This window comes from Gobio gobio, assembly GCF_949357685.1.
Source record: "Gobio gobio genome assembly, chromosome: 2".
Classification (NCBI taxonomy): Eukaryota; Metazoa; Chordata; class Actinopteri; order Cypriniformes; family Gobionidae; genus Gobio; species Gobio gobio.
Genome location: NC_137098.1, coordinates 6,892,315 through 6,920,268, shown reverse-complemented (window position 1 = coordinate 6,920,268; position 27,954 = coordinate 6,892,315). Strand labels below are relative to the sequence as shown.

Genomic DNA, 27,954 nt, shown 5'->3' with positions numbered 1-27,954 from the left:
ATCATTGAGATCATAAAGCCATAAAAAACTCATGCTATTTATTGAGCCCAGCCATTTTGGTTGTAGGATTGCAATCTGGTAGATGTTAGGCATGGGATATTCCTTTTTGTTTCTCAATGGTGAAGGTGTCAACAGTGGATAAAGACTTGGTGTGAGCTGCTTTCTGTTTGTCTGTTTGCCTTGCTGTCAGACACATCCACAGAAAGATAAACGCCCCTGCAAAATATAAAGTTGAAAGCAACTGTATTATTATATTATTAGAAAACATTGACATTTTACAACATATTTTCTCTTTTTTAACCTTTCATACAAAGATGGAAAACATTTGTGAATAAAACACCCCATCTATTTAAGAGAACAAAACAATCACTTCCTGGGAAATTGGTGCAAAACATCTGTAAAAAAAATAGAAGTTGCTGCAATCTGCGAAAAAAAAGTTACTGCCTTAAAGGACTGGCTTTTTAATTTTTTTTGTATACTGTTGTCTGAGGTCAATTTATGACGTTTGTGTGGTTTTTACATTCAGAAACATCTTAATGAATAAGTAATAGGCTATTTTCTGCCTTGGTTTTGAGGCTCTCTGAAAAAAACTTGGTTTTGATGGGCGTGCCGAACTGAAGACTTGGAAGTAAACTCCCATGGCTATGATTGGATAAGACTTGCATATTTAATGAGCTTCAGCTCCCCTGTCAGCAGTGTTGGGCAATTTACTGAAAATTAGTAATTAGTTACAGTTACTAGTTACTTCTTTTAAAAGTAATTGAATTACTTTACCAATTAGTGAATATCAAAAGTAATTAGTTACTAGGGAAAGTAACTTCTAAGTTACGTTTATGTCTGCTTTTTAAATGTAAATATGAACAGTACTGACCAGTCAAACACAATAAACCATTTTTAGACCTATTTATTGTAATCAACAGGGCAAAAGGCCTTCAAATCAAGCAGTAGTATAGTGTTTAGTGTCCAGCAGGAGCAGCGAGTGTTCCCTCGGCGCAGCTGGGAGAGTTTAGCCTGGGAGAGTTATGACCTTTTTACAATTGCTCACTTGATTCGTTTTCTCTGACCAGATATCTATCTAATTGTGAAAAGACAAGAAGTAAATGCCTTCTGAGATTTTTTTGAGACGGATTTAAATCCGATCACTCAAACAACCAATTCAGAAGGTGCAACACGTGTCGCCGCAAATGAGTAAAGCAAGCCAAAAGGCAAACTGCCGCAAGTGAAACTAAAAGTTAGTCTTATATGCTCAAAAACACAATCATCTTCATTATAACTAATGAGACTAAATGATCTTAGTAGTGCTTAGTTCGCTCTTTCTCATATTGCGGTCTTTGATCTTTTAACTGGTAAATAAAATGCAGCTCATATCTTTTACTTTCATTGACGTGAACTCTGTCAAATGTGCATGATATAGTGAGGGAATTGAAGATCGGATAATATTCGTTTTTTTCGGAGAGGTGTATGGTAAAACCTGCATGTTTTTATTTTTATTTTTTTAGATTGTGTAGCTCGTTTCCTTTGCGAGTGCCTAAGCCTAACCTCAACTTATAAAAAATGCCTTTTTACTGTGGTGGTGGTGGTGGGGATAGTAGTTTAAACTAACATTGTGATGCTTGAAGTGTTTGATATCTATGGATTTTACTATAGGCAAGACAAGTAAAGTGTTGATTTGAGATGCTAAAGCGTTGGATTAATTCACTGTCGGCCGCTGGCCGCTTGGTCGTCACTTTGAAAAAAAAAAAACTTTAATTTAACAAACAAAAAAATGCTCCAAACATTTTTCAAAATTAACTTAATAAAGACACAAAACGAAATATAACTACTTTGACATTAAAAACAAAACTGAACTATTTTAATGGCAGCAACAATGTGTAATAGGGAGGATAAAAAAGAAAGAAAAAAAAAACACGGCCCAGGCTAGGGCCTAGATCTAAGCTTCTTGTCTGCAAGAGTTCATTTTTCACAAAAGAGAGTAACGCGAGTAACAAACTCATTTAAATTTCAGTAATTTTAATTGGTTTACTCGATTAAAAAAATATTTAGTCACTTGCGCGTTACCACTAAAAGTACGGAATTACAGTAACGCGTTACTTTGTAGCGCATTACTCACAACACTGCCTGTCAGTGACAGTGACAAACGGCAACCGGAATGAATGGCCCAGCCCACAGACAGAACTCGCAAAATGTCTTTATCAAACAAACACAATGATTCATCTCTCATCCACCCGCGATTGATTGGAATGTTATTTCTGTATCATTTCGCCTGATCATCAGTGAATATAACCGTGAACTGTACACATACGTTGGCTGGCCGGTGATAGCCCGTCTGAAAAACACATAGCCCCGGGGATTTTTTCGCTTTGCGAGCTGGCGTTACAAGTCCGAGTCTGATCACGAATGAACCAATAACACCTTCTCCAGCCTGTGACCGCGTGCTAAGGTATGTAATCAATAGATATCAAACGATCTGTAACTGCAATACTAACACATATAAAAAACATGTTTTACTCACATAAGTGTTGCACCGTTCCTGACGGATCCAATATAGAAGGCACAGCATTGTGTTTTAATCTCAATATGTCTGCAAATCCAGTCTCGACCTGTGTCTTGTTTACAATCGATTCCGCATCGTTTAGCTCCACGAGTCGGTGGGCGGGGCTTGAGGCGGCGCTTCTGCGTCCTATTATTTCAATGGTCGACATGTTGTGAGATCTCTCATTTTCTGGGCCTGGTGTCTAAAAAAGCTTTTCTGTGACTAACAAGGACGTTTTCAGCTCTGAAACTTATAGGATATTCTTATATCACGATAAACTTTTATATACCAAAGGCTCAAAGGAAAGTTCATTTCTCAATTCATCACCTCTTTAAATTGTTAAGTACAATCAACTTGGACGTTTAAGTCATTTCAACTTAAATGACATTAAAATGATTTTGTATGTATTTAAATGAGATGAATCTTGTATAACTTATAAAACAACGTCAACTTGTGGGCGGGCTTTAACATATCATAAACTATTCTCTGAAGCAGGGGAGTCTCAAGAGAAGCCAGGTTATCCCGGTATATTTTTCTGTTTATATGAAAAATCATGTAGATTTAGCAATATAGCGATGTTATGATAAATGATTTGCCTTTCTCCATTGATGTTTTTATGATGGTTTGTGTAACAACAGCAACACCTTATCAGCTGTTTAATAACATAGTCAAGCAAAATGATAATCATATTAATTATCGTTATGTGTCCACTTCAACGTTGTAAATAGCGCAATTGTGCAGGGTTTACCTCAGTAAGTTGGCCGACTGTATTTCTGAGTGAGTGGGGGTGGGGCTAATTTGCATATTCATGAATCCGCGTATACTAAATGAAGCATGGATGTAGAGTTACATTCAAGCTATTTTAAGGCACAAAAAAAAAATTCACAGAAAAAAACTTTGATGAGTTTTAAGGGATAAAATTTTGATGAGTTAAAGCAACCTAAAAACTTTTTGTGTGTGTGTGTGTGTGGCTCTTTTTTCGGACATCATAAATGACTTGCGCCTCACAGCGTGCAAATGAAACAATAAACGCTGTCATGTTTGGGAACGCAATTGTGCGAGACGCTTCTGGGAAGGAATTATACCAAATCATCCTGATGATAGACTTTGGCTCAGGCGTTACAGAACGACCAAACCAACTTTTAAGATGCTGTGTGATGTGATTGGTCCACTCGTTAGTCCAGTTATCCAATCACATCCTCTATTGAGGCAAAGTCAAGTTATTTGTTGCGCATCAATGGATTTCTTCTGTAAATGTGTTTCCATCGTAGTTTATGCGCATGTCTTCTTTTTGGATAAAAAAAAATTAGCACGTTTTTAATGCACATTTTCTGAATTTATGCACATCTTGGTGTTTCCATCCAGCATTTTATAGGCAATATCCCAAAAATCGCTTAAAAATAGGAGGATGGAAACATAGCTTATGATTAAGAGTAAACCTACCTTGCATTGTGTTTAAGATGCAGAACAGGTAGAGTATAGGGTAGTTGGTATATCCAGCGGTGAAGAAGGCCAAACCCCATGTTGTACCCAGCAGACACATGAGGCCCAGCACAGTGCCTGCGTCCTTCACTGGTATTGTCTTTTGCTTCTTTATGTCCACTTGTTTTAGCTTAAAGATCTGTCTGGACACTGTGAGAAGGACCACTAAGTTGAACAGGAATACGATGGTGAAGTAGGAAAGGTTCACGCCATACAGGACGAAAGGCTCTCGGATCCAACAACTGTACAACATATAATAAACAATGCTGAAAGTTAAAAAAAGAGCAAAAAACAAATGAGCTAAAAATTTAAAGATTAAGTTATTATAACGCAAGGACTCACACTGCATTTGTTGTGGTATAATTTGATTTCTTCACATCATTAGTGCCATAAAAAGGATGATTGATATGAATTGACAGCAAACTTCCAACAACAACAGCAGGGACTCCTGTCAAGAGGAAAAGATCACAGGATGAGCCACCGCACCTCAATCATCATTTGTTATGTTTCTAGTAGTATAGTGTCCTGGTCCTGGCTCAACGGTGTGCCACCCACTGTAAACCTTACTAACCTTGACAAAATGTGGTCTTCAGTGGTTCTTCAGCGGTTCTTCAGAGGTTCTCTGACTAAGGTGCTATATAGCACCTCTGAAGAACCACTGAACCACCAATGAAGCACCAAAATTGGTGCTATATAGCACTAAAAAAGGTTCCCCTATGATTACGAGCCAAGAACCATTTTTGGTGCCATACAGAACCTTTTTTTTTAGAGTGTAGACATGACAAAGCAATAGTCATTTATTAATTTGTGACGAGTACACATCAGAGTCACAAGGCAAGTTCAAACCATTATAAAATATTGATGCACATCTAAAAAATCATAACGATTAGTAGAAACCTCAGTTCAAAAGATAACATCCTTTTTAATCTTGGCTCCATTTTTTTTTTAAAGCTCTAGGAACTCCTTTTTGGGGAACTAAATTAGCTCAAACTTCAGAGTGGTCACGGGTGTCTGCAGGAAGGCAGACGAAGATGAGGATTAAGTTCCTATGTGATATTTAAAAAAGGTACACAAAATGATAAACAGACAGGCGGTTGATTTTTAAAAAAAACCTAATTGTGTCCACTACCATGAAAGTGAATGTGTTTCCATCAGCAAGACTGTGGCACTTAAATGTTTACATTGTGACTCAGCTGGAAACAGCTGCTCCGGATCGATTGGTTCCTGAAGTGTGTGTTTGTCTCATCAGATGCGTTGCTACTGTCTCTGGAGGAGCTCCTCAAATTGTCCCACGGACATTAGAAAGTAAGTGCGGAACCGGCCATGATAAAGTTTTAGCTCCTGTACAAGATTAGCATACTCCCCTTCAGACTCTGTTCTTTTAAGTCTGGGTGCACCCAAAACCTTCTTTTCGGTCTTTTAAATAAAATTAAAAGCTCGTCTTCACTGAATGATGAAGTGTCCATGTTTTCCGGGTTTTGGAATATTGAAGCTCTGAAACTTCACAGACATTGCAAATTCGTGTCGGGGCTGATGTGAATGGTTTTGATGCGAACTATTCGCACGTGAAATATTCGCTTTTCCGCTTCGCTTTTTCGTTATGCATCCGGCTGCTTGGCCGAACGCACACGCCAGCCATTGAAAAAAAAAAGTTTATATCCTATATATTTACTCCACAAACTAACTCTACGAACATGGAAACAGTGATAGATGGACCTCTCAACCTTTGCGTCAGAAAGTCCAACGCAATTTTGGACCAAGCGAAACATGATTATGTATTTCTGCTCAGCAAGCGACATTGGGCATCAACCACACGGCAAACGAAAAAATACTTTTCATATACTGTTTACTTTGCATAACAGATCTATCTAATAATGTATTAGACAGGGATATTAGTGTTAAACAGATCATAAACTAATGGAGAATGGGAGCGCTGTGCATGTGCTCTGGCGTTCTCTCCACTGCGCCATCAAAATATAAGTCACAACAACAAACGTGGCTTACATCACTTCAGAGTTCCTATTGACAGTGCGATGTTCGTTTGGAGTTCGAAACAGCTTGCCAAAACACCTGATAAACAGCTTTGGCTTGGCTTGCTCAGTTGGGGACACTAAATATTCAACTAAATTAGGGCTGCACGGTTAATCGAAATCGAACCGCAATCGCGATTTGGCTTGTGCGCGATTATGAAAGCGCAAAGGCTGCGATTTTAATTAATTAAATATATGCCCCGCATGTCAGTGAAGAGCGGCTCTGTGATCAGTAAACGCTGCTCAATCTCTGAAAGCACTTCGAGTTTGAGTCGCTTATAACGTGCGCTTGAAAAATCAACATGTGTCAAACATCTTCACAAACTAGTGTTCATAAACCTGTTGTCCGACAAAATACAACGTTTAATAACATGTTTTAACTCACTTCATATCGTCAGTCGATCGGATCGATCAGAATGTCAATCAGCACTGCATACTTTATTATTATAAAAATCCCTGAGAAGACTTGAAGAACTCAAATACACAATGTTTTGCTGCAGTGGTGTTTATTGTCGTCATGTTTAATCAAAGCGTTTCTATCTTCGTTTTATTCAGCTTATAGCGCTAGCTTCGCTTCACACATAGACAGTAAAAGAAATGGACACAGCGACCCCATAGACTTCGACGGAGAGAACTGAAGTCACACTAGGAGCACTTACTTCCTGATGGCTGAGCGTACTGCGCAGCCTCAGACTGAGCTTGATGACGTAGATGTGACGTGAGCAACCTGTCTGACAGTGGCAAGTCTTCTAGTAGTTGTGCAACGTAAAATCTGAATCACCGAATCTTGCAGAGACAGAGAGGGTGAGCAGGATCAACTTTTGATGAATGAAGCAGGATCTGCAACATCTCTATCTGCGTTTATGCCTCCACGTCCCCCCGATTGCCTCATAGACAGTAAAAGATTGCCTACGAGCTTCTCCTCGGGTCTATACGGTAATTTGCTCAACAGCACGACACAGTCGCGTGGTTATGACGCAATCATTAGCCTATATTTTACAAAAACAGCTTCAACGGGGCGATAGTGTAAGATACAAGGTAATGGAGCCTTTTATACATTGTTGTGTTTGTTTAGAAATAAACAATGGACGAATGGAGTCTTTAAACGCCTCAGATGTAAATATATTCACTGTCAAAGGGAGGCCAAAATGAATGGGAGTCAATGGGATGCTAACAACAGGTGATGGCTTGGTTAGCAATGGCAGCGCCTATGGGTGGTACGCTTTCCGGGGGCTGGGCTACCCCCTTGGGCTTCACATTAGGGATTTCCTGAACACTATTACTTCTCTGACGCAAATGTAGAGTTTCTGCTCGAGGGCGCCCTCTGGCCTCCAGTATGAATGAAACTTTAGGGTAGAAAATAAGAAAAATAATACTTTTAAATAAATGAATGACAATCCATATGTTTTTCCTTAAATGTACAGGAGTTTTAATCCCCACAGTGGATGCATAATAGGCTCATATATCATATTAAAGACATATTATATATATATATATATATATATATATATATATATATATATATATATATATATATATATATATATATATATATATATATACAATAAATCCTTAGACCTTTCAAATGATTTTTAGTCATAGGATGTCTGCATATTAACAGGTAACCCATATTTTTTTTTAGTTTTCTGTAAAATATAAATATTATCATACTGTTATATTTATTCTTAAATGCTCTATTTTAATTGTTTAATATTGAATGTTATGGTAATAGTAATATTTTTTCAGCAATAATAATAATCATCATAATTATTATTAGTAATATTAATATATAAAATCAAAATGTTATATACACACTTTTCATTTGTAAAATAATAATTGCATTTTAAATCGCAATCACAATTTTAACCAGAATAATCGCAATTATATTTTTTCCCCAAATCGTGCAGCCCTTTACTAAATTACTGATCTGCCCGCATTGTCATATGATAATTGAAACGAGCTGGATAACATCACCATTTTCTCCAGAGCGGCTGTACAGCCGAACCAAATTCGGTTGCATTATTTTTGTGTTCAACACCATGAAGCTGCTTTGAAACAATCGCCATTGTAAAAAGCACTATATAAATAAAAGTGACTTGACTTGACTTGACTTGACCATTGGTCCATGGCAATTACATAATAGGATGTCCACCAGTATAAACATGAACACATTTTATACAGAAATATTTTAATGTTTATAACAATTCTCTGCCTCCTGAATGACATTTCATTTATCTGTTGTCACAATCCCTTTTCTATCCAACCACCTCCACTATTCTTATTGGTAACACCCCTGTGGTCTAAATCAAGTCCTACACCTTTTTGCCTCAAATATCTTACTTCACTCTGAAATATTCTATATTACAAAAGTAAAATGGGTTGCAAAAACAGTTTCTGCTGACGTTAAAGTTTAACTTTGGCTGCTGTGCTTTTGTATGTCGTTATACTCACCCCATCCGATCAGGGACAACTTGGTCATGTAGTACTTGATGTAAATATTGAACACTCTGATGAGAAGAAGGTACAGGTGCAAGGCTTCAACAGCCATCCAGGTGAAACAAGACAGCAGGCTGTAGTGCATCGTCACAGCGATAAACACACACACTTCTTTATTTTCCAGTTTGGCAGCCCATTCACTGAGCATGAAGCTCATGTTGAGGAGAAACAGAGCGCCACTCAGAGACACATGGATACTGCTGGACACTTCTGCCCTTGCGTTCCTGAGAAACACACGTGCACTACTGGTCAAAAGTTTGGAATAATTATGTTGTTTTTGAATTATGTTTCTTATGCTCATCAAGGCTGAAAAGTTTGAGGGAAGTTAGGTTAGGTTACGTATGTAACCGGTTCCCTGAGAAGGGGAACGAGACACTGTGTCATGGTGTTGATGCTATGGGAACACAATACCCATTGTGCCATACTGAACAAATGCCTGCTCACTGTGCTGTGAAAACCAGCAAGCTCGGTTGGAGCCAAAGACTGCCATTCAACTCACCTAGTGACCAAGAGCTGAGGTACGAGGTCCAAAGCTTAATACCCTCCACATACATACCTGCATAACTAATCCGGGAGCAGAGCTAGCTAGGGAGACAGCAGCTACTCTGTGTCCACCAGCAACTCCCAATAGAAAGAGGGCAGACCAAAGTACTGCTACCCTGACCATTCAATCCCTCGATCATTAGCTCTAAGGGGAACCTTACCAAAGGGAGCATAGAATTAAGCATCCTGTACTTAAAGGGTAACTTCAGTGATTTAGCATTAGGCTTTGTATCAGTAGAAACCCGGTAGTATATTCAAATTATGGTACTTTCCCCCCTCATATCCCCCTGAGATGAGAGAATTATGCATTTTATTTCTGGAAAAAATCCTCAGATGACGCAAAATGACGATATTTGCGTCATCTGAGGATTTTTTTCCAGAAATAAAAAGATTTTTTGGCCAGAGGCTAAAGACTACAGCCACTAGATGGAGCTGTTTGTGTTATCAACCCGCCCATAAGGGAGAGATCTCAAACACAAAATGTAAGACACAGACGGCCGCACGGACAATCATAATAACGGAGCGGTGCAGAGTAAAGTGAGTGTTTCAACTTTCCAATGAATTCCTGTGATAGTTTAGCTTCCATATGTAGTCTGAAAACGTGCCATACTGGCGCTTAATGTTACCTCAGCTCTGCTCAGCTCGAATTAAATCTGACACTGCTGCGTCTGTGCCGTGACTTTCGTTCGGCTCACTCACACTTTATTGAAAAGACACGTTCAGTTTTTAATTGTAGTGTTTATTCTCTAACTGAACGAAATTATTGTATTACTATGAAGATCAAAACGACGGTGTACGGAGTGGCCTCGTTTGGCAGTGAAGCAAGTGCATTCTGGGAGTTGTTGTCTTTCATCCACATGAGACAAAAATAAATTTTCTGTCTTTTCTCAGTCTAGAAGGCACCAAATTCAAAAATAATTTCACATTTCTACTGCATAAATGACCCAGTGTAAATACAAAGCTTAATGCTAAATCACTGAAGTAACCCTTTAAGGACTAGGAGAAGCCTCAGGAGAGAGTCGTGCTCTCTCAACTGCCTGCTCTACCTAAGGAAGAAATAGCAAAAGTGCTTTCGGCAAGCCTGATGAGAGAGCACTGGGAGTGGAGCGACCATTAAAAGGGCGTGTTGATAATAACCTGCCAACACCCTACCTCCAAGCTACAGGGGCCACAGAGAAAGAACACAAACACTTACAAAAACAGAAAGATACAAACACAAGTGACCTATTACCAGAAGACTTTCATCGCAGAACCTCTAGGGAAGCTCTCCACCTGATAGTCAGGTCACCTAGGGAATGAAGTTGTACAATGAGGATGTTGTCATGTCACCATCAGTGAGCCAGTATCCTTACTGTCATTACCCGTGCCTGAATTTGAGTACATGATATACTGATTCATGACCTAGGGCGCTGACTGAGACAAACCCTGAGAGAGTGGGTGTTGTAGTCCTCTCTGAAATACTCCCTACCGTGTGGCTCTTATCAGCCGACGGTTGCCCATTCCCACAGTTCTGACAAGAACCTACAGAATGCTGGTAGGGAGGCCAGAGAGTGCAACTAAGGCGGCAATGTCCACTATTTATGCTCCGGCATCCCATTACATCTGAAGAACCGTTAGGAGACGTGTTATAATAGTCCCCCCACTATGTCCAAACTATCACCTCCAGGTCCAGACTGGAGGCGAGACAAATGAAGGAGTGAGACGTGAATAGCGGTAATGCCCATTCTCTTTGCTGTACAGCCCATTCATATGTGATTACGTGGGGAAGCACATGGATGCAACCTCCATATAATCTCAGAAGGGACAACAGATAGAAAGGTAGGAAGCTACTAGCAATCATGCCCACTCTTCCTATTCTGTGAACAGCCCCTTCCCTTGCATCCCAAGGTAAGTGCAATAACCTTGTTTCCATATATTTATTAACTATACCAATGTGATTCCAAGGGAAGCATACTCATGTTTCCTCTAAACTCCAAGCCGGAGAGGGCGACGGATGAGCAAGTGAGACGCGAGTAGCATCAGATGAGGAAAGTGGGATGAGACCTCAGCCATATCCACTTCTCCTCTTTAAACAGCCCATCTCAAATGAAGAAGGGTGGCAGGCGGAAGAGTGGGACGCAATAAGTGGTAATGCCCAATCTTTTCACCTGCGTCAAACCAAATCCTAACCAGACTTAAAACACATTTTCATTCTGAAGTGGTGAAAAGAAGTATTGAGGAGAGAGCATAACACTCGACTTCAATCACAACGCATGAAGGGGGAGGGTGGGAGCCAAGAAAGATCCTAAAATCACCTCCCTAAGATCATTCTTAGGCTTCTTGCAAGGTCACCGCCTCAAACCACGACTCCTTGTAGATGGGGAACGAGCAACCACACTCGTCTTCTGACCCTGTTTGCAGTTAGGGCCAGCTACAGGGTCAGAAGATGCGGATGAATGACCCTGACTGCAGCAGGGAATGTACAACGCTACTGGCTTATCCTTTGCTTCCCTGAACTTTTGTACCAAAGTCTCAACGGCGGTAACAAAAAGTCCAGAAGGCATCCGGGACATCAAGGATAAATGCTTTTTCCTTCTCCTTGAGTTGGAGGGAAAGATCTGCATTGCAGCAGAGCTCCAGGACTGCATCTAGAGACATCCCCTAGCTTTGCGCAAGGTCCATCAACAGGTAGGCCTGGTAGGCTTGCAACACCACCATGGTGAGCAAAGCGCCACTGGCCTGGCCCTTCTCCACGCATGCCTTACCAACTAGATGTAGTCTGGCAGGGCTTCAATGTCAAGACCGGAGCCTATGAAGATATGGCTTCTCCCATGATCTCAATACCTCTTCATCAAGATCAGGGGGAAATTGAAGGCTCGCTGGAGAGTGACATTTATGACCCATGAGGCATCATTCATCTAATCTGCCAAGAACAGTTTCCTCCTTATCCGCAGACTAATCTATTTTAAGTCTCGCTGTGGTGCGGGTCATAACATCTACTAACTCCTCATATGTGGGGGTTTTAAAACATCCATCTCAACTCCTGTCATGTCCAGCTCCTCAGAACTAGAGCGGGCCAACAACAAACAGAGCGAGCTTCTGGGTCTGGCATGAGAGTAGCGGAGCTAGCAAATGAAACTTGAAAAAAAGCCAAACCCGTCTCAAGTTCTGTTGACGTCACCTGACTGCAATAGCCAATCAAGATTGGCATGTGTTCACAAGTTCTTTAGACACCATATCATCAACACCATGACGCAGCGTCGAAGTTCCACTTCGAAAAGGAACTGTTTACAACATTGATAATAATAAAAACTATTATTAAAAATTTAGCTCCAAATCAGAATATTAGAATGATTTCTAAAGGATCATGTGACACGAAAGTAATGATGCTGAAAATTCAGCTTTGCATCATAGGAATAAATTACAACTTTAAATATATTTTAATGGAAAAGATTTATTTACTATTTTTACTGTATTTTTGATTGTGGCGAGCAGTGAGACTGAGGGGCCGTGAGAGCGGGAGCTGTGAGGAGGAGCTACGACAGTGAAGGACGAGAGAGGACCAGGCCTGGACTTTACGTTGTGTTGTGTTTTGTTTACGTTTTGTTTTGCGTGTGCACGGCAGTCGTCCGTGAGGGGCTGCCGCTTTTACTTTCAATTTGTGTTTATTTTGGATTAAAGTTGTTGAACGTTCACCGGTTCCCGTCTCCTTCTTCCCATAGCAACGAACTCCATTACATTGTTCAAATAAATACAGCCTTGGTGAGCATAAGATACTTTTCTTTTTAAATATATAAAAAAAACATAATTCAAAACTTTTGACTAGTATTGTTTGCATTTCAACAAGCGTATTCAAACTTTTGTCAGCCACAGTAAATGCATCTTTGGCTTTGATGAGTTTAAATCAAATCAAAATACAAGTTATATAAGCATTTATATGTCAACAGAAGGAACAGCACCTGTTGAAAATGAACGTCAAGACAGAGAAAGCAGAAAAGATCGCAGACAGACAGCAGCCTATGTAGCTGATGACCGACAAGATTTCCCACTGCTGTCCATTAATATTATTTACCTCAACCTATTCAGAGTGAAAGAGGGACAAAATTAAATGAAAATAATTAATCAGCACAACATGATTCCTTATTGGCTCAGCACTCACTAGAAGCACGGCAAAAGGGGTCATGTGATTACAGGAGCACTTCACAACGTCATCACTGAGCTGAGTGGTGTTACAGCCATCCGTTTTCCAGGTGTCGTTTCCTACATATTCCATATTAAATACATTTTAGTACAAAAAACAAAGTATGTTGCAAGGCTTACATATCAGTTTAGCACTATACTTTTAAAGGGATAGTTCACCCAAAAAAGTTCACCTTGTGTTGTTCAAATCTTGAAAGAATTATATATTCATAGTTAATATAATTTTAATGAAACGTGTACACTTAAAGGGTTAGTTCACCCAAAAATGAAAATTCTGTCATTAATTACTCACCCTCATGTCGTTGGACACCCGTAAGACCTCCGTTCATATTCGGAACACAAATGAAGATATTTTAGTTGAAAGCTGATGGCTGAGAAAGGCTTCACACAGGCCTCCATTGGCATTCAGTACATTGACACTTCCAAGATCCATGAAAGGCACTTAAAACGTCGTTACAAAGTCTATCTCACCACAGTGGCTCTACAATAATCATACAATGCGACGACAATAGTTTTTGTGCGCAAAAAAAAATCAAAATAACACCTTTATCCAACTTGTTCTTGTCTTCCGTGTGCGCCTCCACGACGCATGCGCGAGAATATGACGTAGCGCCGGTGTTCGGGAATCGATGAAATACACACTTAAGCTCCATTTTGAGCACTACGCCGAGACCTAAAGCACGATCAATGTAGAATCCAACAGCTTAGACACGCGCGTCTTCCTCTGCTCGTAAACAAATCGCTTCTGGGTCATCTGTCCGAACGCCGGATCTGCGTCATATTCTCGCGCATGCGTCGTGGAGGCATACACGGAAGTCGAGAACAAGTTGGATAAAGGTGTTATTTTGATTTTTTTTTGCGCACAAAAACTATTGTCGTCGCATTGTATGATTATTGTAGAGCCACTGTGGTGAGATAGACTTTGTAACAACGTTTTAAGTGCCTTTCATGGATCTTGGAAGTGTCAATGTACTGAATGCCAATGGAGGCCTGTGTGAAGCCTTTCTCAGCCATCAGCTTTCAACTAAAATATCTTCATTTGTGTTCCGAATATGAACGGAGGTCTTACGGGTGTCCAACGACATGAGGGTGAGTAATTAATGACAGAATTTTCATTTTTGGGTGAACTAACCCTTTAAGAACACTTTTTAGTTCCCTTTGCAATAATGTCAAATTAAAAGTTTTACTTCAAAGTCCATTTTAAATCATAAAGTTTTAGCCTAATCTTTTGTCATGCTTTACAGAAGTGCACTTATTACTATGTGTTGATTAACATATTGCTCAAATTAAAGCACATGTAAAGTGCTTGGATATTAGAGCCGGGGGGTGAAAACCTATTGAATTTGAAAATCAAGGTAAATTGTACTTAATTGGTCTTCCGGGAAACATGCAAGTATCTTCTGTTGCTTCTGAAGGGCAGTACTAGATGAAAAAAATTATATTTAAACAAAATAAGAAACATTTGGACATCTTCATCCTGTTCAAAAGTTTTCACCACCCGACTCTTAATGCATTGTGTTTCCTTCTGGAGCATCAGTGAATGTTTGAACCTTTTTTTAATAGTTGTGTTTGAGTCCCTCAATTGTCCTCAGTGTGAAAAGATGGATTTTAAAATCATACAGTCACTGCTGGAGAGGGTTTAAATATGAAAAAGAGGCTGGAAACCTGAAGAATGTGCAGGACCTGGAGGATTTTTCTGAAGAACATTGGGCAGTTTAACTGCTTAGGACAAACAAGGGACTCATGAACAACCATCACAAAACAAAAAAACAGCCGTGGATCATCCAGGGAACGACACACAGCACTGAGAATCAATGGTTCATTAACGTTTCATCAGGGTTATTTTAATAAATTCAGCTATTTTTTTGTCTTGTGGACTGTATGTAAAAAAAATTTATGTAAAATATCTTATTCAGGACCGTACTAAATAAAAAATAACATGCATTTTGTATGATCCCTCTTATTTAGTTAAAATTATTCACATTTTCACAGATTCTGCAAGCGGTTCACATACTTTTTCATGCCACTGTAAATAAGTCAGAATGCATGAAATAGCATTAAAAATGTGTGTTGTTTTTGGAGCGTGACACACTATGAACTGTTGAAAAAGATCAATATTCTTCAAAAAATAAATAAATGAATAAATAAACAGCACATGGAACGACAATGAAGACCTTTTTGAGTGAACTGTCCCTTTAGTTCCCACTCACCTCGTTCATCATAGTATTGACAGGAATATATGTAGCTTGTCTATGAATACCAACACAAAAACAGAATTAACAAATTATTCCAAAAATTTGGGCATTTCGAGAAAATTTTAAAAGGTATGCTTACGTTTGTGTTATTTGTGTAATTATTGACTGGGAATAGTATTACAACTGGATTGGTCAAATTCACAATATCACGTCCAAAAACTTCAATCCTTATAACTTGGGACATTATGGAATTATTCATCTGTGAATAAACCACAGACAGGCAGGTTATATAATAAAGAGTGAAGGAGTTCAGAACAGGTTTTATAAAACAGTCAGAAAGACAAATGTAAACGTTACATTAAACTGCTGATCGGAGTCGTAGGTAACTATTCCAACTTTCTGCTGGTTCTCAGGGACATTCTGGAAAGGCTCCCCTGGGATCAATATCTGTGCTGTTTGAGTTTCTTTAGACACCTTCAAATAAAAAGGAGTGAATGAAGTCACTGTGTCATTAACAGTTACAAAGGCTATGATATAAAAATACTATTATATAGTTTTCTTTTTTAAAGCTGTGTCAAAAAACTAAGCTGCAACATGTTACATATTGTCAGTGTCATCTTGAAGAAAGTATTTAATACAATAAAGTCATCTGTCTTTTAAACCTTTGTGAGAGAAGTCTTACGCTTGGAGCTGTAATTTGTTCATAACCTTCTGTCTTCTTGTTCATCTTAACCACAGTCAAAGCGTAATCCTTAAAATTGTAGATCTGCAATTCCTTTGTCATATTTAAAATGCTGTGTATGACTTCATTCTCCATTCTGTAAAATGATATCATTAACCAAATCAACACAAGATTATTTAGATCTTAAAAAAAAAAAAAGATGTACAGGTGTTTACCTATTGCAGGTTTTCAAAGTCTCTTGATTTCGTGGCAGTTGTAAGCAATTGATTTTAATCGCCTCAATAGAATTCATCAATGAACAAGTTTTCTGCATCACTGAGGAATCAGTGATGACGTATTTCATATTTCTCTCACACTCGCTGGTATGTTGACTTGAAGTTCCTGCAGGGTGTGGCACAAAAATAGATATCAGACACTTTTCATCTTTTTCCCACACTTAGGTCTGTTTGAAGTTCCTATGGGTTTTTTGTTTTTTATCCTTCCCTCAGGTCATTTTGACCGGAAACTCATTTTTAAAATTGATCCTAGGACTTTTGTTGGACTTAAATTTACATTTATGCATTTAACAGACGCTTTTATCCAAGGCGACTTACAACTGAGGAGTACAGGAAGCGATCCGTCATGAAGAGTCGAATAAATGCAAAAAGTGCCTGATATACTACGTTTGTGCACATTACTTAGTGTAGCACAGGTAAGAGTAGGGAGGGAAAAGAGGAAGAAATTATTATTTATTTATTTTATTTATGAGGTTAAGTGTTCATGAAAGAGATGAGTGTTTAGTTGTCTTTTGAACGTTGTCAGTGATTCTGAATTTCGGATGGCGATGGGAAGATCGTTCCACCAGCAGGGAACGGTGAATATGAATGTTCTGGAGAGGGTTTTCATGCCTCGTGATGGTACCACAAGCTGTCGCTCCTTAGCTGAGTGAAGGCATCTGGTGGGGGTGTAGACTCGTAGAAGTTGAACCACGAATACACACAAAAACTAAACTAAAAATTGACTGGATTCGTGGAGTTTTGTGGTTGAAATAAAAAAAAGTAACAAATCCTTCCCTCGCGGGTCAATTTGACCCCCATAGGAATGAATGGAATGCTTCAGTAAAATTGCTCAAAATTCAAACTAAAAATGCTAAAACTTTACCAATTTTTTTTAATAATGTCTACATGTATATCTGAATGCACAACTGACTTTAGGACCCTCCCCCTGCCCCCGCTGGACTGTGTTCATATCATATTATTTGGGTCTGAACCGCGGTGCATTTGCGTCATCAAAGCAGCAGCTATTTACCCGGTTGCTTAGTAACGACAGCGAGCGTGCAGGCGGCAAAATGCATAGTGTTGCTTACCTCACTTTTTATATTTTTGTTTTTGAACCGTTGGTTTTGTTTCTAAAGCTTCAGTACGTAATGGCACTTGCGTCCATCTGCCGCAAATGTACTGCAATGCTCTAAAGAACGCTGAAGATGAGCAGAAATTAGATCTACAGTACATCAGTCACGCTCGCCAGGAAACTGAGTGAAACACACACAAACGCACATTTTTATAAAATTATACATCATTAATAGCGCGTTCACATCAGCAGCGAACCGTACCGGAGTTCACATGAACTGAACCCCAGACCACCCTTTTTAAGCAGACTCTGATCCGGTTAGCAGGTGCGCACCTGAGTTCGGAAGACCGCGTTCACATCATCCAAACGAACCGAACTCTGACGTCAATTGAACCCGGGTGCGCACCAAAAATGCTAGTGTGAAAGCACCCTAAAACATATTATATGTGGCTCGCCATGCATAATTTACAAATCGTGCAGTTTCACAATATCAACACAAGGTGGCAGTACTTGATTTGTTACAATCGCTGCACAGCGTGCGACTCACAAGCATTTTTTTACAGTCTATGCTCACGAGCTCACAAATGTGTTTACTTGCTGAGTGTCTCGATCACGCGCCCACTACACAGCCAGTGAGAATTGTTCGAGTTCGGCGCAGAGGTCTCTGGTGCGAGCTGCAAATCTCTCTGTGATTTAATTTAGTTTAAAGCCAGTTGAAACCGTGCTGAATCAACAACACTAACGTGCAAATCAGTAGAAACGTTGAGCCGATCCAATCAGAATACTTTTAACCAACAATTCACCAACATTTATCATGGATTTACTGTGGTAACACTAACTGTAACCGTGGTATTTTGTCAGAAATGTAGTTCATATCTCATTTTATTTATTTACTTCATTACATATTAAATGAGTAATAAAGGCCAAATTACAGACTATATTTTTGTATATAGTTTTGTATATACCATAAACTTGCAATTTTGTGCCTTTGTATTTATATTAAATGTAGACTAAATACAATAAAGCCATTCTAGATATAGAAACATTATTTTTACATTTTATCATGTAGTGAGGTTTCCACAACATCGAATCTGGCCCCCTTTAAAAAAGTTTGGACACCCCTGATAGAGCTATACGGCCAGCTAGTGGCAAGAGTCATGAAATATCATGTTGTATTATTTTCTTTTCCACAAGAGGTCGGCAAAGACACCCATATGACCCAACTTTAGATATTTTGAGCTGAATCGCTTTGGCTCAATTCTCCAATGAGACTTTTTTCTCATAACAAGAAGTTCAGATCTCTAAAAAATAAGTTTCTTGTTCACATCAGATTATAATTTCTTATTGATTTAAGCAAATTTAATGTGTTTTGGCATATGTGTGCAAAAGAGTAAGCCTACAATTGTCTACAATTTGCACAATGACTAAATGCACATGAGGCTTGTTGATCAAAACTGATGAGTTGATTCTCAGTGAAACTTCTTCACAACATTCTTTCATCCTGTGAGCCTTCACATGCAAAATTATCCATTCAGTGATCAAAATCTGTCAGACATTTTATGTTCCATAAATATTTATGTAATGGAATGTTTGTTAAATTGCAACTCATTTCAGATAAATACACACACACACACACACGCACGCACGCACGCACGCACGCACGCACGCACACACACACACACACACACACACACACACACACACACACACACACACACACACACACACACACACAGTTGCTGACAATAAAATCACCACCATTTTTGAACATGGAGGAACATCCCAACTCTGAACAACATCAGTACTTATTTGTACATATTTGTATTTATACGGTATATTTATTTTGTAGAAATGTGGATGTAAGATGTAGCCTGACAAGCCAGACCCACATCAAAATGTTGGGTCTGGGAACTCACCATTGGCAGGGCTCAATCCGAGGGGCGGGATAAACGGTTGTCTTTCAAATTCCCTCTGCACGCAATTGGATAGCGCCATGACCGCCACAACCAACCAGAGCAAAGAAGAAGGTGAAGCCGAGCTAAAGTTAGTTGATAAACTTTCGCCGTATCCGGTCGGCAAAACTTCGAACACATCTTCTTTTCTTAAGAATGACTTCAGTGCTGTTCTTTGTTCTTTTCTCAAATAAAAGCTGAACTCCAAGTCTTCCAGAGTCGCGGCCAAAGCCGGTTCAAAAGACAGCTGTTCGCCAGCTTCTGTGTTTAAGAGTAGCACACAGAACCTCCGCAACTCTACCGTGACGTGCCGTCATTAAGTTAAGCCCGCCCAACGACTCTACACACGCTGTGATTGGCCTGACCAGAGTTTGGTTTTTCCAGCTCTCAGGTCTACCGAGAGTTGCTAGACTACACTCGCGGCAAAATAAAATTTCTGCCACTAGGGTGCGTCTAGATTTCTAGGCTATGTAAGCTGAACATTCATGGAAGAGCAATAGGAAGATGTAAGTGTGTTAATGAAAGACATAATAAAGTGTGTAAATGAACAAACAACTGTGAACTTTAAGCTCACATGTAACGCGTCTTCAAAAAAATAAATGTACTGTATAAATACAAATTTTCTTTTTGAGTACTACAGTATTGACTTTTCCCAGTCAATGTTTACCTATAGTCTGAATCTGTATGTAAAGTAAAAAGCTCAGTGTGATCCACAAGAGCATTCAGAGACAAAACTGACATTATTGTATAGAATAGAAAACAGTCAGTGCCAACAGACTAAAAAACCCATGAAATTTGGATATAACAAATATTTCCATGGTAAAGAAAAAACATATCTAAACAAAAACCCTTTTTTATTTTGGTGGCATTTGCTAATTTACTGACACAATAACTAGGTTTTGACACATTAAATAAATGTTTTGGGCGAGTAACGTCTCGGTTACGGATGTAACCCTCGTTCCCTGAGGAGGGAACGGAGACGTAACGTTAGTGACTAACGAATGGGGGTTTCGCTTAGAAGCCTATCAACTTCGAGTTTTGAGAAAACGCCCAATGGCGTGCCAATGCCATGGGGCATGCGGAATTTGCATACGTAGCTCCGCCTCACTGCGTGAGTATATAAGGAAGTACGAGGCAATATCGCATTATGTTACCTGCTTGAGGAGCCAAGACTGAACTCCTGCGTTCCAGGCAACACAGCTGATGTGGCAAGGGGACGTTACGTCTCCGTTCCCTCCTCAGGGAACGAGGGTTACATCCGTAACCGAGACGTTCCCTTTCGTTCAGTCACTACGACGTAACGTTAGTGACTAACGAATGGGGGTCCCAATATAATCCCGCCACTCAGCCGTCTTCCAGCGCCCTGCGTAAGTGTGAGTTCCCTGTCGTAAGACTAGTACGGACGAAGGACTCCCACTTAACACAGGATTACCAAGGTACACTGGGAAGCATATCCCAGTGAGGGAATGCCAAGATGCCTACCCGTGGGGAGGACTTAAGAGACACATATGACCCGGAGAGGGCTGCATATGGAAGATCTCTAGGGTACCAGCCGAAGGTGGATTTTTAACCCTAGGGGTGGCGGGGACACGCCAAGGGAAGAAACCCGCTCACTGCGGAGACTTATGGTGAAATACACATGTGGGGGTCGCCGGAGGGAACCATGCACATGGGGCACCTGGCCGGACATGAGGGTCTGGGCTCGAGAGGGCAGACTGAACTGATGTCGGCGTCGACAGTGCTGGAGGAGCTCAGGGCTCTCGGGGAGCTCACCTGAGGAAAATATCGCACGTATCCAGTCCGTGGAGTGGAGTGGCGAGCAAGCGAAGACACCTGAGCCTGGCCCATCACCGGCCCCTCGGGGGGGCGAGTACATAGTCGGACACTGGCTCCACTCGGAGATTGTAGAATCTGGCGAATGTGTTGGGTGTCGCCCAGCCTGCAGCTCTGCAGATGTCTGCTAGCGAGGCGCCATGCGCTAGAGCCCAAGAGGAAGCCACACTCCGGGTGGAGTGTGCCCTCACACCAAGGGGACATGGTCGGCCTTGCTGCTGGTAAGCCAAAGCAATGGTGTCCACTATCCAGTGAGACAGCCTTTGCTTTGAGAGAGCACTTCCCTTCCGCTCTCCACCATAACAGACAAAGAGCTGGTCTGAGGTCCTGAAACACTGCGTCATGTCTACGTAGGCGCGGAGAGCGCGTACTGGACAGAGCAATGCCAAGGCTGGGTCTGCCTCCTCCAAAGGCAGCGCTTGCAGGTTCACCACCTGGTCCTTGAACGGAGTGGTGGGAACCTTGGGCACATATCCAGGCCGGGGTCTCAGGATCACGTGAGAGTTAGCCGGCCCGAACTCCAGGCACGCTTCGTCAACCGAAAATGCCTGCAGGTCCCCGACCCTCTTGACTGAGGCCAATGCGGTCAGCAGAGCCGTCTTCATAGACAGAAACTTAATATCGACCGACCGCAAAGGCTCAAAGGGAGGTCTCTGCAGAGCAGTTAGTACTACTGCGAGGTCCCAAGAGGGTACGAGAGGAGAGCGAGGAGGATTCAGTCTCCTAGCTCCCCTCAGGAACCTGATGACCAGGTCGTGCTGACTTACCTTTTTGTTCTCCAAGAGATCGTGGTGGGCAGATATTGCGGCCACATATACCTTGAGGGTGGAGGGAGACAGCCTTCGCTCCAGCCCCTCTTGGAGAAACTCAAGCACGGACCCGATCGGACATTTCCAGGGGTCTTCTTGGCGGGAAGAGCACCAGGTGACGAAGAGGTTCCACTTCAACGCATAGGCATGCCGAGTGGACTCTGCCCTAGCGGAAGTGATGGTGGCGACCACCGTAGGTGGTAGGCCACTCAAACCTGCCGGGTCCCGTCTAGGAGCCACACGTGGAGGTTCCAAAGGTCGGGACGCGGGTGCCAATGGGTGCCCCGTCTCTGAGTGAGGAGGTCCGGTCTCAGAGGAATAGGCCAGGGAGGGGCTGTCGCAAGGAGAATGAGTTCGGGGAACCAGGTCCGGCCGTGCCAGTACGGGGCGACCAAAAGGACCTGCTCCTTGTCCTCCCTGATCTTGCACAGAAGCTGTGCGAGTAGGCTCACTGGGGGAAACGCATATTTGCGTAGGCCCCGCGGCCAGCTGTGCGCCAGTGCATCCGTGCCGAGCGTGCCCTCGGTCAGGGAATAATACAGGCTGCAGTGGGAAGAGTCGTGGGAGGCAAACAGGTCTACCTGTGCGTCGCCGAACTGTTCCCAAATCAGCTGAACCGTCCGGGGATGGAGTCTCCATTCTCCCGGGAGAGGCTGAAACCGCGAGAGCTCGTCGGCTGCGTGGTTCAGGACTCCCGGAATATGGACAGCACGAAGGGACCTCAGGCGCTTCTGACTCCATAAGACGAGATGGCGGGCGAGTTGAGACATGCGGCGGGAGCGTAGACCGCCCTGGTGGTTGATGTACGCTACTACGGCCGTGTTGTCTGTCCGGACAAGCACATGTTGACCCTTCAGCAACGCTCGGAAGCGGTGCAGGGCGAACCGTACTGCCAGCAACTCGAGGCAATTGACATGCAGGAGGCGCTGGGGTCCTGTCCAGGAGCCCGCGGCTGCTTGTCCATTGCACATGGCACCCCAGCCCGTGGCAGAGGCATCCGTCGATACGACAACATGCCTGGAAACTCGTTCTAAGGGCACACCGGCCCGTAGAAAGCTGAGGTTCGACCACGGGGTGAGTGTCTGTAAGCAGGCCCGAGTCACTTGGATCCGGAGCGTGCCAGACTGCCATGCCCATCTCGGGACTCGATCGCGAAGCCAGTGCTGAAGCGGTCTCATATGAAGCAATCCGAGCGGCGTTACCGCGGCTGCAGATGCCATATGCCCCAGGAGCCTCTGAAAAAGTTTCAGTGGAACCGCATTCTTGCTCTCGATTTGTCGGAGGCAAGTCAGCAGAGACTGCGCGCGCTCGCTCGAAAGCTGCGCGTACATGGCGACCGAGTCGATCTCCATACCGAGAAAAGAGATCCTCTGCACTGGGCAGAGTTTGCTCTTCTCCCAGTTGACCCGAAGGCCCAGACGGGTTAAGTGGTGGAGAACCAGATCTCTGTGTCCGCAAACCTGCTCTCGAGAGTGGCCTAGTATGAGCCAGTCGTCGAGGTAGTTCAGGATGCGGACCCCGTGCTGCCAAAGGGGCGCAAGGGCTGCCTCGGCGATCTTCGTGAAGACGCGAGGGGACAGAGATAACCCGAATGGGAGAACTGCGTACTGGTATGCCCGCCCCTCGAAAGCAAACCGTAGGAACGGTCTGTGTCGAGGAAGGATGGAGACATGGAAGTAGGCGTCCTTCAGGTCGATCGCTGCAAACCAATCGTCCGGACGAACGCATTCGAAAAGGCGTTTCGCAGTCAACATCTTGAACGGAAGCCGGTGAAGGGATCGGTTCAAGATGCGAAGGTCCAGGATTGGCCGTAACCCACCGGTTTTCTTGGGTACAATGAAGTAGGGGCTGTAGAACCCCGACCTCATTTCGGCTGGAGGGACAGGCTCGATCGCACCCTTCGCCAGTAGAGTGGCAATCTCCGCACGCATGACGGGGGCATGGGCCCCGGTCACGGTATAGCGGACTCCCCTGTAACGGGGAGGAGCCTGCGCGAACTGAATCGCGTAGCCGAGCCTGACGGTCCGGGCAACCCAGCGGGACAGCCCCGGAAGCTGAAGCCAGGCTTCCAGAGACTGCACCAACGGGGTCATACGGACAGTAGGCGTACCCCGGGTGGGGCAGCGAGGCAGCGTTACCGGCGCGGACAGGGGAGGCTGTTGGGCGTCCCCGGGTCGGAGCACGGTTAACGGCTGCGCCCTGACAGAGGAGACCAGGGAAGGACTCGCGTTCCACGGGGGTCTGCTCTGCCAGGGGGCTGGCGACAGAGAGGGACGAGAGTGGCGTGACCCGAGGGTGGCGCGCACTGCCGTCACCGATCTCTGGGGGCTCAGGGATGGGTTTGTCAGTTCTTTCTTTAACCACATTAGGGTGCTGCTGACCCGGGGGCCAGCAGCTGAACAAAAGATTCTCCCCCGGCCCTCCACCGGGGGAAGGAGCGGCCCTGCCGCCGTCTCCTGGAAAGAACTGCCCATCCCTGAGCCGTCCGCATCAGGAGCGCCGCTTAGCCTGGCGTTTCTTCGCGGGCTGCGGGGCTGGAGCGGACTGGGACGCCTTCCTGCGGCTGCCTCTGCGCGGCCCGGGTGGAGGCTGCTGCTTGGGTGGCGCAGAGGCGGAGGAAGCCGCGGGAGGACGTCCTCGGCGGCGAGCAGGCTGAGGCACCTGCGCGGGCGGTGGGGTGGAGGCAGCAGCTGACCGCCGGGGCAGGATGTATTTTATTGCCTCAGTCTGCTTCTGAGCGGCCGAGAACTGTTGGGCGAAGCTCTCGACCGCTCCGCCGAATAGCCCATCCTGTGATATGGGGGCGTCGAGGAAACGTGTTCGCTCGGCGTCGCGCATATCAGACAGGGTGAGCCATAAGTGTCTCTCCTGGACCACATTTGTGGACATCACCTGACCCAGGGAGCGCGCGGTCACCTTCGTCGCCCGGAGAGCGAGGTCGGTGGCGGCACGCAACTCATTGCTGAGCCCTGGATCAGCCCCTCTCTCGTGCATATCGCACAGCAACTTGGCTTGGTAAGCCTGAAGAGTTGCCATGGTATGCAAAGAAGCGGCGGCCTGCCCCGCAGCTCTATAGGACTTCGCCACCAGAGATGACGAAAACCTACAGGCCTTGGAGGGGTGCTTTGGGTCACCACGCCAGGACGAAGCGCTCTGTGGACACAGTTGCATCGCAACAGAACGTTCGACTGGGGGGACCCCAGTGTACCCATGAGCCGCGGCTCCATCGAGAGAGGTGAAGGCGGAAGAGGCCGCCAAACGTTCACGGGAAGACAACGGGGCCTTCCAGGAACGCGCGACCTCTTCATGCACCTCGGGGAAGAAAGGTATTGGAGGAGCGGCCGGACGGGTGTCCGAACGCGCCGCCCCCAAAAACCAATCATCCAACCGCGAACGCTCGGGCTGAGGCGGAGGGTTCCACTCCAGTCCAAGCGCTGCGGCGGCCCGAGAGAGCATGGCTGTCAACTCTGGGTCCGACTCGGGCAATGCTGGGACACCCGAAGGTGGCAGCACAGCCGAATCCTCATCCTCAGATGACTCCAGCCCACCTTGTGATGCGGCGATAGACATCACCTCCTCCTCCGCCGCGCCAAACGCCACAGTCGGGACAGCAGGAGCCGGCCCCGATGTAGACGCCTGAGCGCGGGCCGGGTCAAGTGCCTGAGAGGGGGGTGTGGGCCGAGGAACTAGCGTCGGAGCTTTATTCCACACCGTCACCCTCAGATCACCCTGGTCACCAGCCAAAGTGCCGCCTCCAGAGGAGACCGCAGATTGGGGGGGGACGGAGGGGACTCTCGTTCCGGCATCAGCACGGAATTCACGGAGTCTCGATCGTAGCACTGAGATGGCCAGGTTCCCGCAGAGAGAACATGAGTCATCCACGAGCGCTGCCTGAGCGTGCTGAAAGCCCAAACACGTCACACAGCGCTCGTGCCCGTCGAAAGAGAAAAGCGATCTACCGCACCCAGAAGTGCACGGACGAAACATCCTGAAAAGGACGCGTCACGTGCAAGCTCTTTTGTGAGAGGAAACTTCACAGTCGATGCCGAAGCGCCCAGGGAAACACACACCAGCTGGATGCAGACCACTGCACAGATCAGCAGGCAGGAAGTATGCGATCACTGGAACGCGCCGTCACACCAACACCGACTGGAAAGCTGCTCGTCTCGAAGAAGCTGACAGAGTCTCAGAAGGCTGTAGGAGTGAAGAGGTAGGTACTCTTGGCTCCGAAAGCAGAAACATAATGCGATATTGCCTCGTACTTCCTTATATACTCACGCAGTGAGGCGGAGCTACGTATGCAAATTCCGCATGCCCCATGGCATTGGCACGCCATTGGGCGTTTTCTCAAAACTCGAAGTTGATAGGCTTCTAAGCGAAACCCCCATTCGTTAGTCACTAACGTTACGTCGTAGTGACTGAACGAAAGGGAACTACGTTTTGCAGAAATGCAATAGAGCTCTGATGTCCAGCAAACAGTTGTGACAATTTAACTTACAGTTTAGAGAATGTTAAGACTGTTTTGAAAAATGTGCCAAAGCGACTGAGAAAAACTGTAAAAGGATTATGCACTGAAATAATGTGAAGAATGTGCTTTATTTATTTATTGGTTGATTGATAAAATCTAGTAATTTATAGATCAAAAACAAAAAAATATTTTAAAAAATTGCATTAAAAAATAGAAAACGTATAATTTTAGGGCTTCGGGTCATTTTGAACCACAAGGGAAGGATTTGTCAAAGTGTGGGCGAGGGATGAGGGTTAACCCTTTAAATTACAAAAAAAAAAAAAAAAAATCTTAATGTTTATTTCTATTGTATTTTTTACAGGGGAAAATACACACGAAAACTGATTAGCTTGAAATTTACAAAAATAATTTGTTGTATGAACTTCAATATTTCATATATCAGAATGATTTCTGAAGGATCATGTGACACCGAAGACTGGAGTAATGATGCTGAAAATTATTTATTTTAAATTACATTTGAAAGTATATTACAATGTATTAAAATAGAAAACAGTACTATTAAATTGTAATAATATTTCACAATATTACAGTTTTTACTGTATTTTTGACCGCCTTGTTGAAAAGAAGAGACTTTTTTCAAAAACATTTAAAAAAAATCATAATTATTCCAAACTTTTGACTGGTAATCTATTTGTTACAAAAATGTGATCAATATCTCACTACTGTCTCAATACTCAAATCTGAAGTACAAGTCTAATAATAATACAGTGTGAAATACAGTGTGATTTCAGCAACTTACTCGGGGTGGATTGGCTGTCATTATTTTGTGTAACAGTTTTGCCATCCTGAACATCCACTCCGTAGATCAAGATCAGAAGTAGCAGGAGTTTCATATCTTCAACTCTGGTGATACAAACATAATTAGATAAAATACAAACAAAAAAAAGCCAACAACATCAACAAAAAACATTAAATATATTATAAAATATGTAAAAGGTTCTTCTAGTTGTTAAAATGGTTTATAAAAACACTCTATAATAATAAAAAAACACATGTAGGACAAATAGGCCTATTCAGAATCCAAACATTTAAATATTTACAATTATTCCTCTGTAGTTCCTCTGTATTCCTCTGTAAATACATTAACCTAGATGTAGTCTTACTTCTCTTGCCTTACTGTTTTTCATGAAGGTTGAAGTTGTGACAGCTCTGTGGAAAGTTTGCAGAAGGGAAGAGCAAAACTCAAATTGTGTGGCTTCAGTCAAACTCAGTCATCAATGACATCCTTGTCATCACATTTAGCTTTCAGCAGAACTATTAACATATATACTGTACACATGCACATATGAATGGGGAAAAAATGCAATGTCAGCACAAAAAGGGCTGTTACTGTTTCAAAGAAATGGCATTTGCATACAGGGGA

The 27,954-nt window shown here is 43.2% G+C and overlaps 1 protein-coding gene across 1 annotated transcript; it reads right to left on the bottom strand.

The window, feature by feature from the left end:
* Positions 1 to 29: 29 nt before the first annotated feature.
* On the bottom strand, positions 30 to 27,428 carry LOC307143517 (adhesion G-protein coupled receptor G2). The gene is made up of 12 exons (XM_079845150.1): positions 27,331 to 27,428; positions 16,356 to 16,521; positions 16,141 to 16,276; positions 15,816 to 15,932; positions 15,598 to 15,717; positions 15,474 to 15,513; positions 13,223 to 13,323; positions 13,023 to 13,141; positions 8,497 to 8,765; positions 4,358 to 4,463; positions 3,977 to 4,257; positions 30 to 216 (listed from the first exon to the last, which is right to left on the bottom strand). The coding sequence occupies exons 1-12, from the start codon at positions 27,422 to 27,424 to the stop codon at positions 86 to 88; spliced, it is 1,680 nt and encodes a 559-aa protein (XP_079701276.1). The 5' UTR covers positions 27,425 to 27,428; the 3' UTR covers positions 30 to 85.
* Between the last annotated feature and the right edge of the window lie 526 nt (positions 27,429 to 27,954).

Bases quoted from the DNA above. Each gene is read 5' to 3' on its own strand.
- LOC307143517 (XM_079845150.1), bottom strand. From the start codon at position 27,424: ATGAAACTCCTGCTACTTCTGATCTTGATCTACGGAGTGGATGTTCAG. The intron at 15,514-15,597 runs GTAAGCATACCT...TGGTATTCATAG, and splicing joins ATTACACAAATAACACAAAC to ACAAGCTACATATATTCCTG. The intron at 4,258-4,357 runs GTGAGTCCTTGC...TATGTTGTACAG, and splicing joins TATACCACAACAAATGCAGT to TTGTTGGATCCGAGAGCCTT.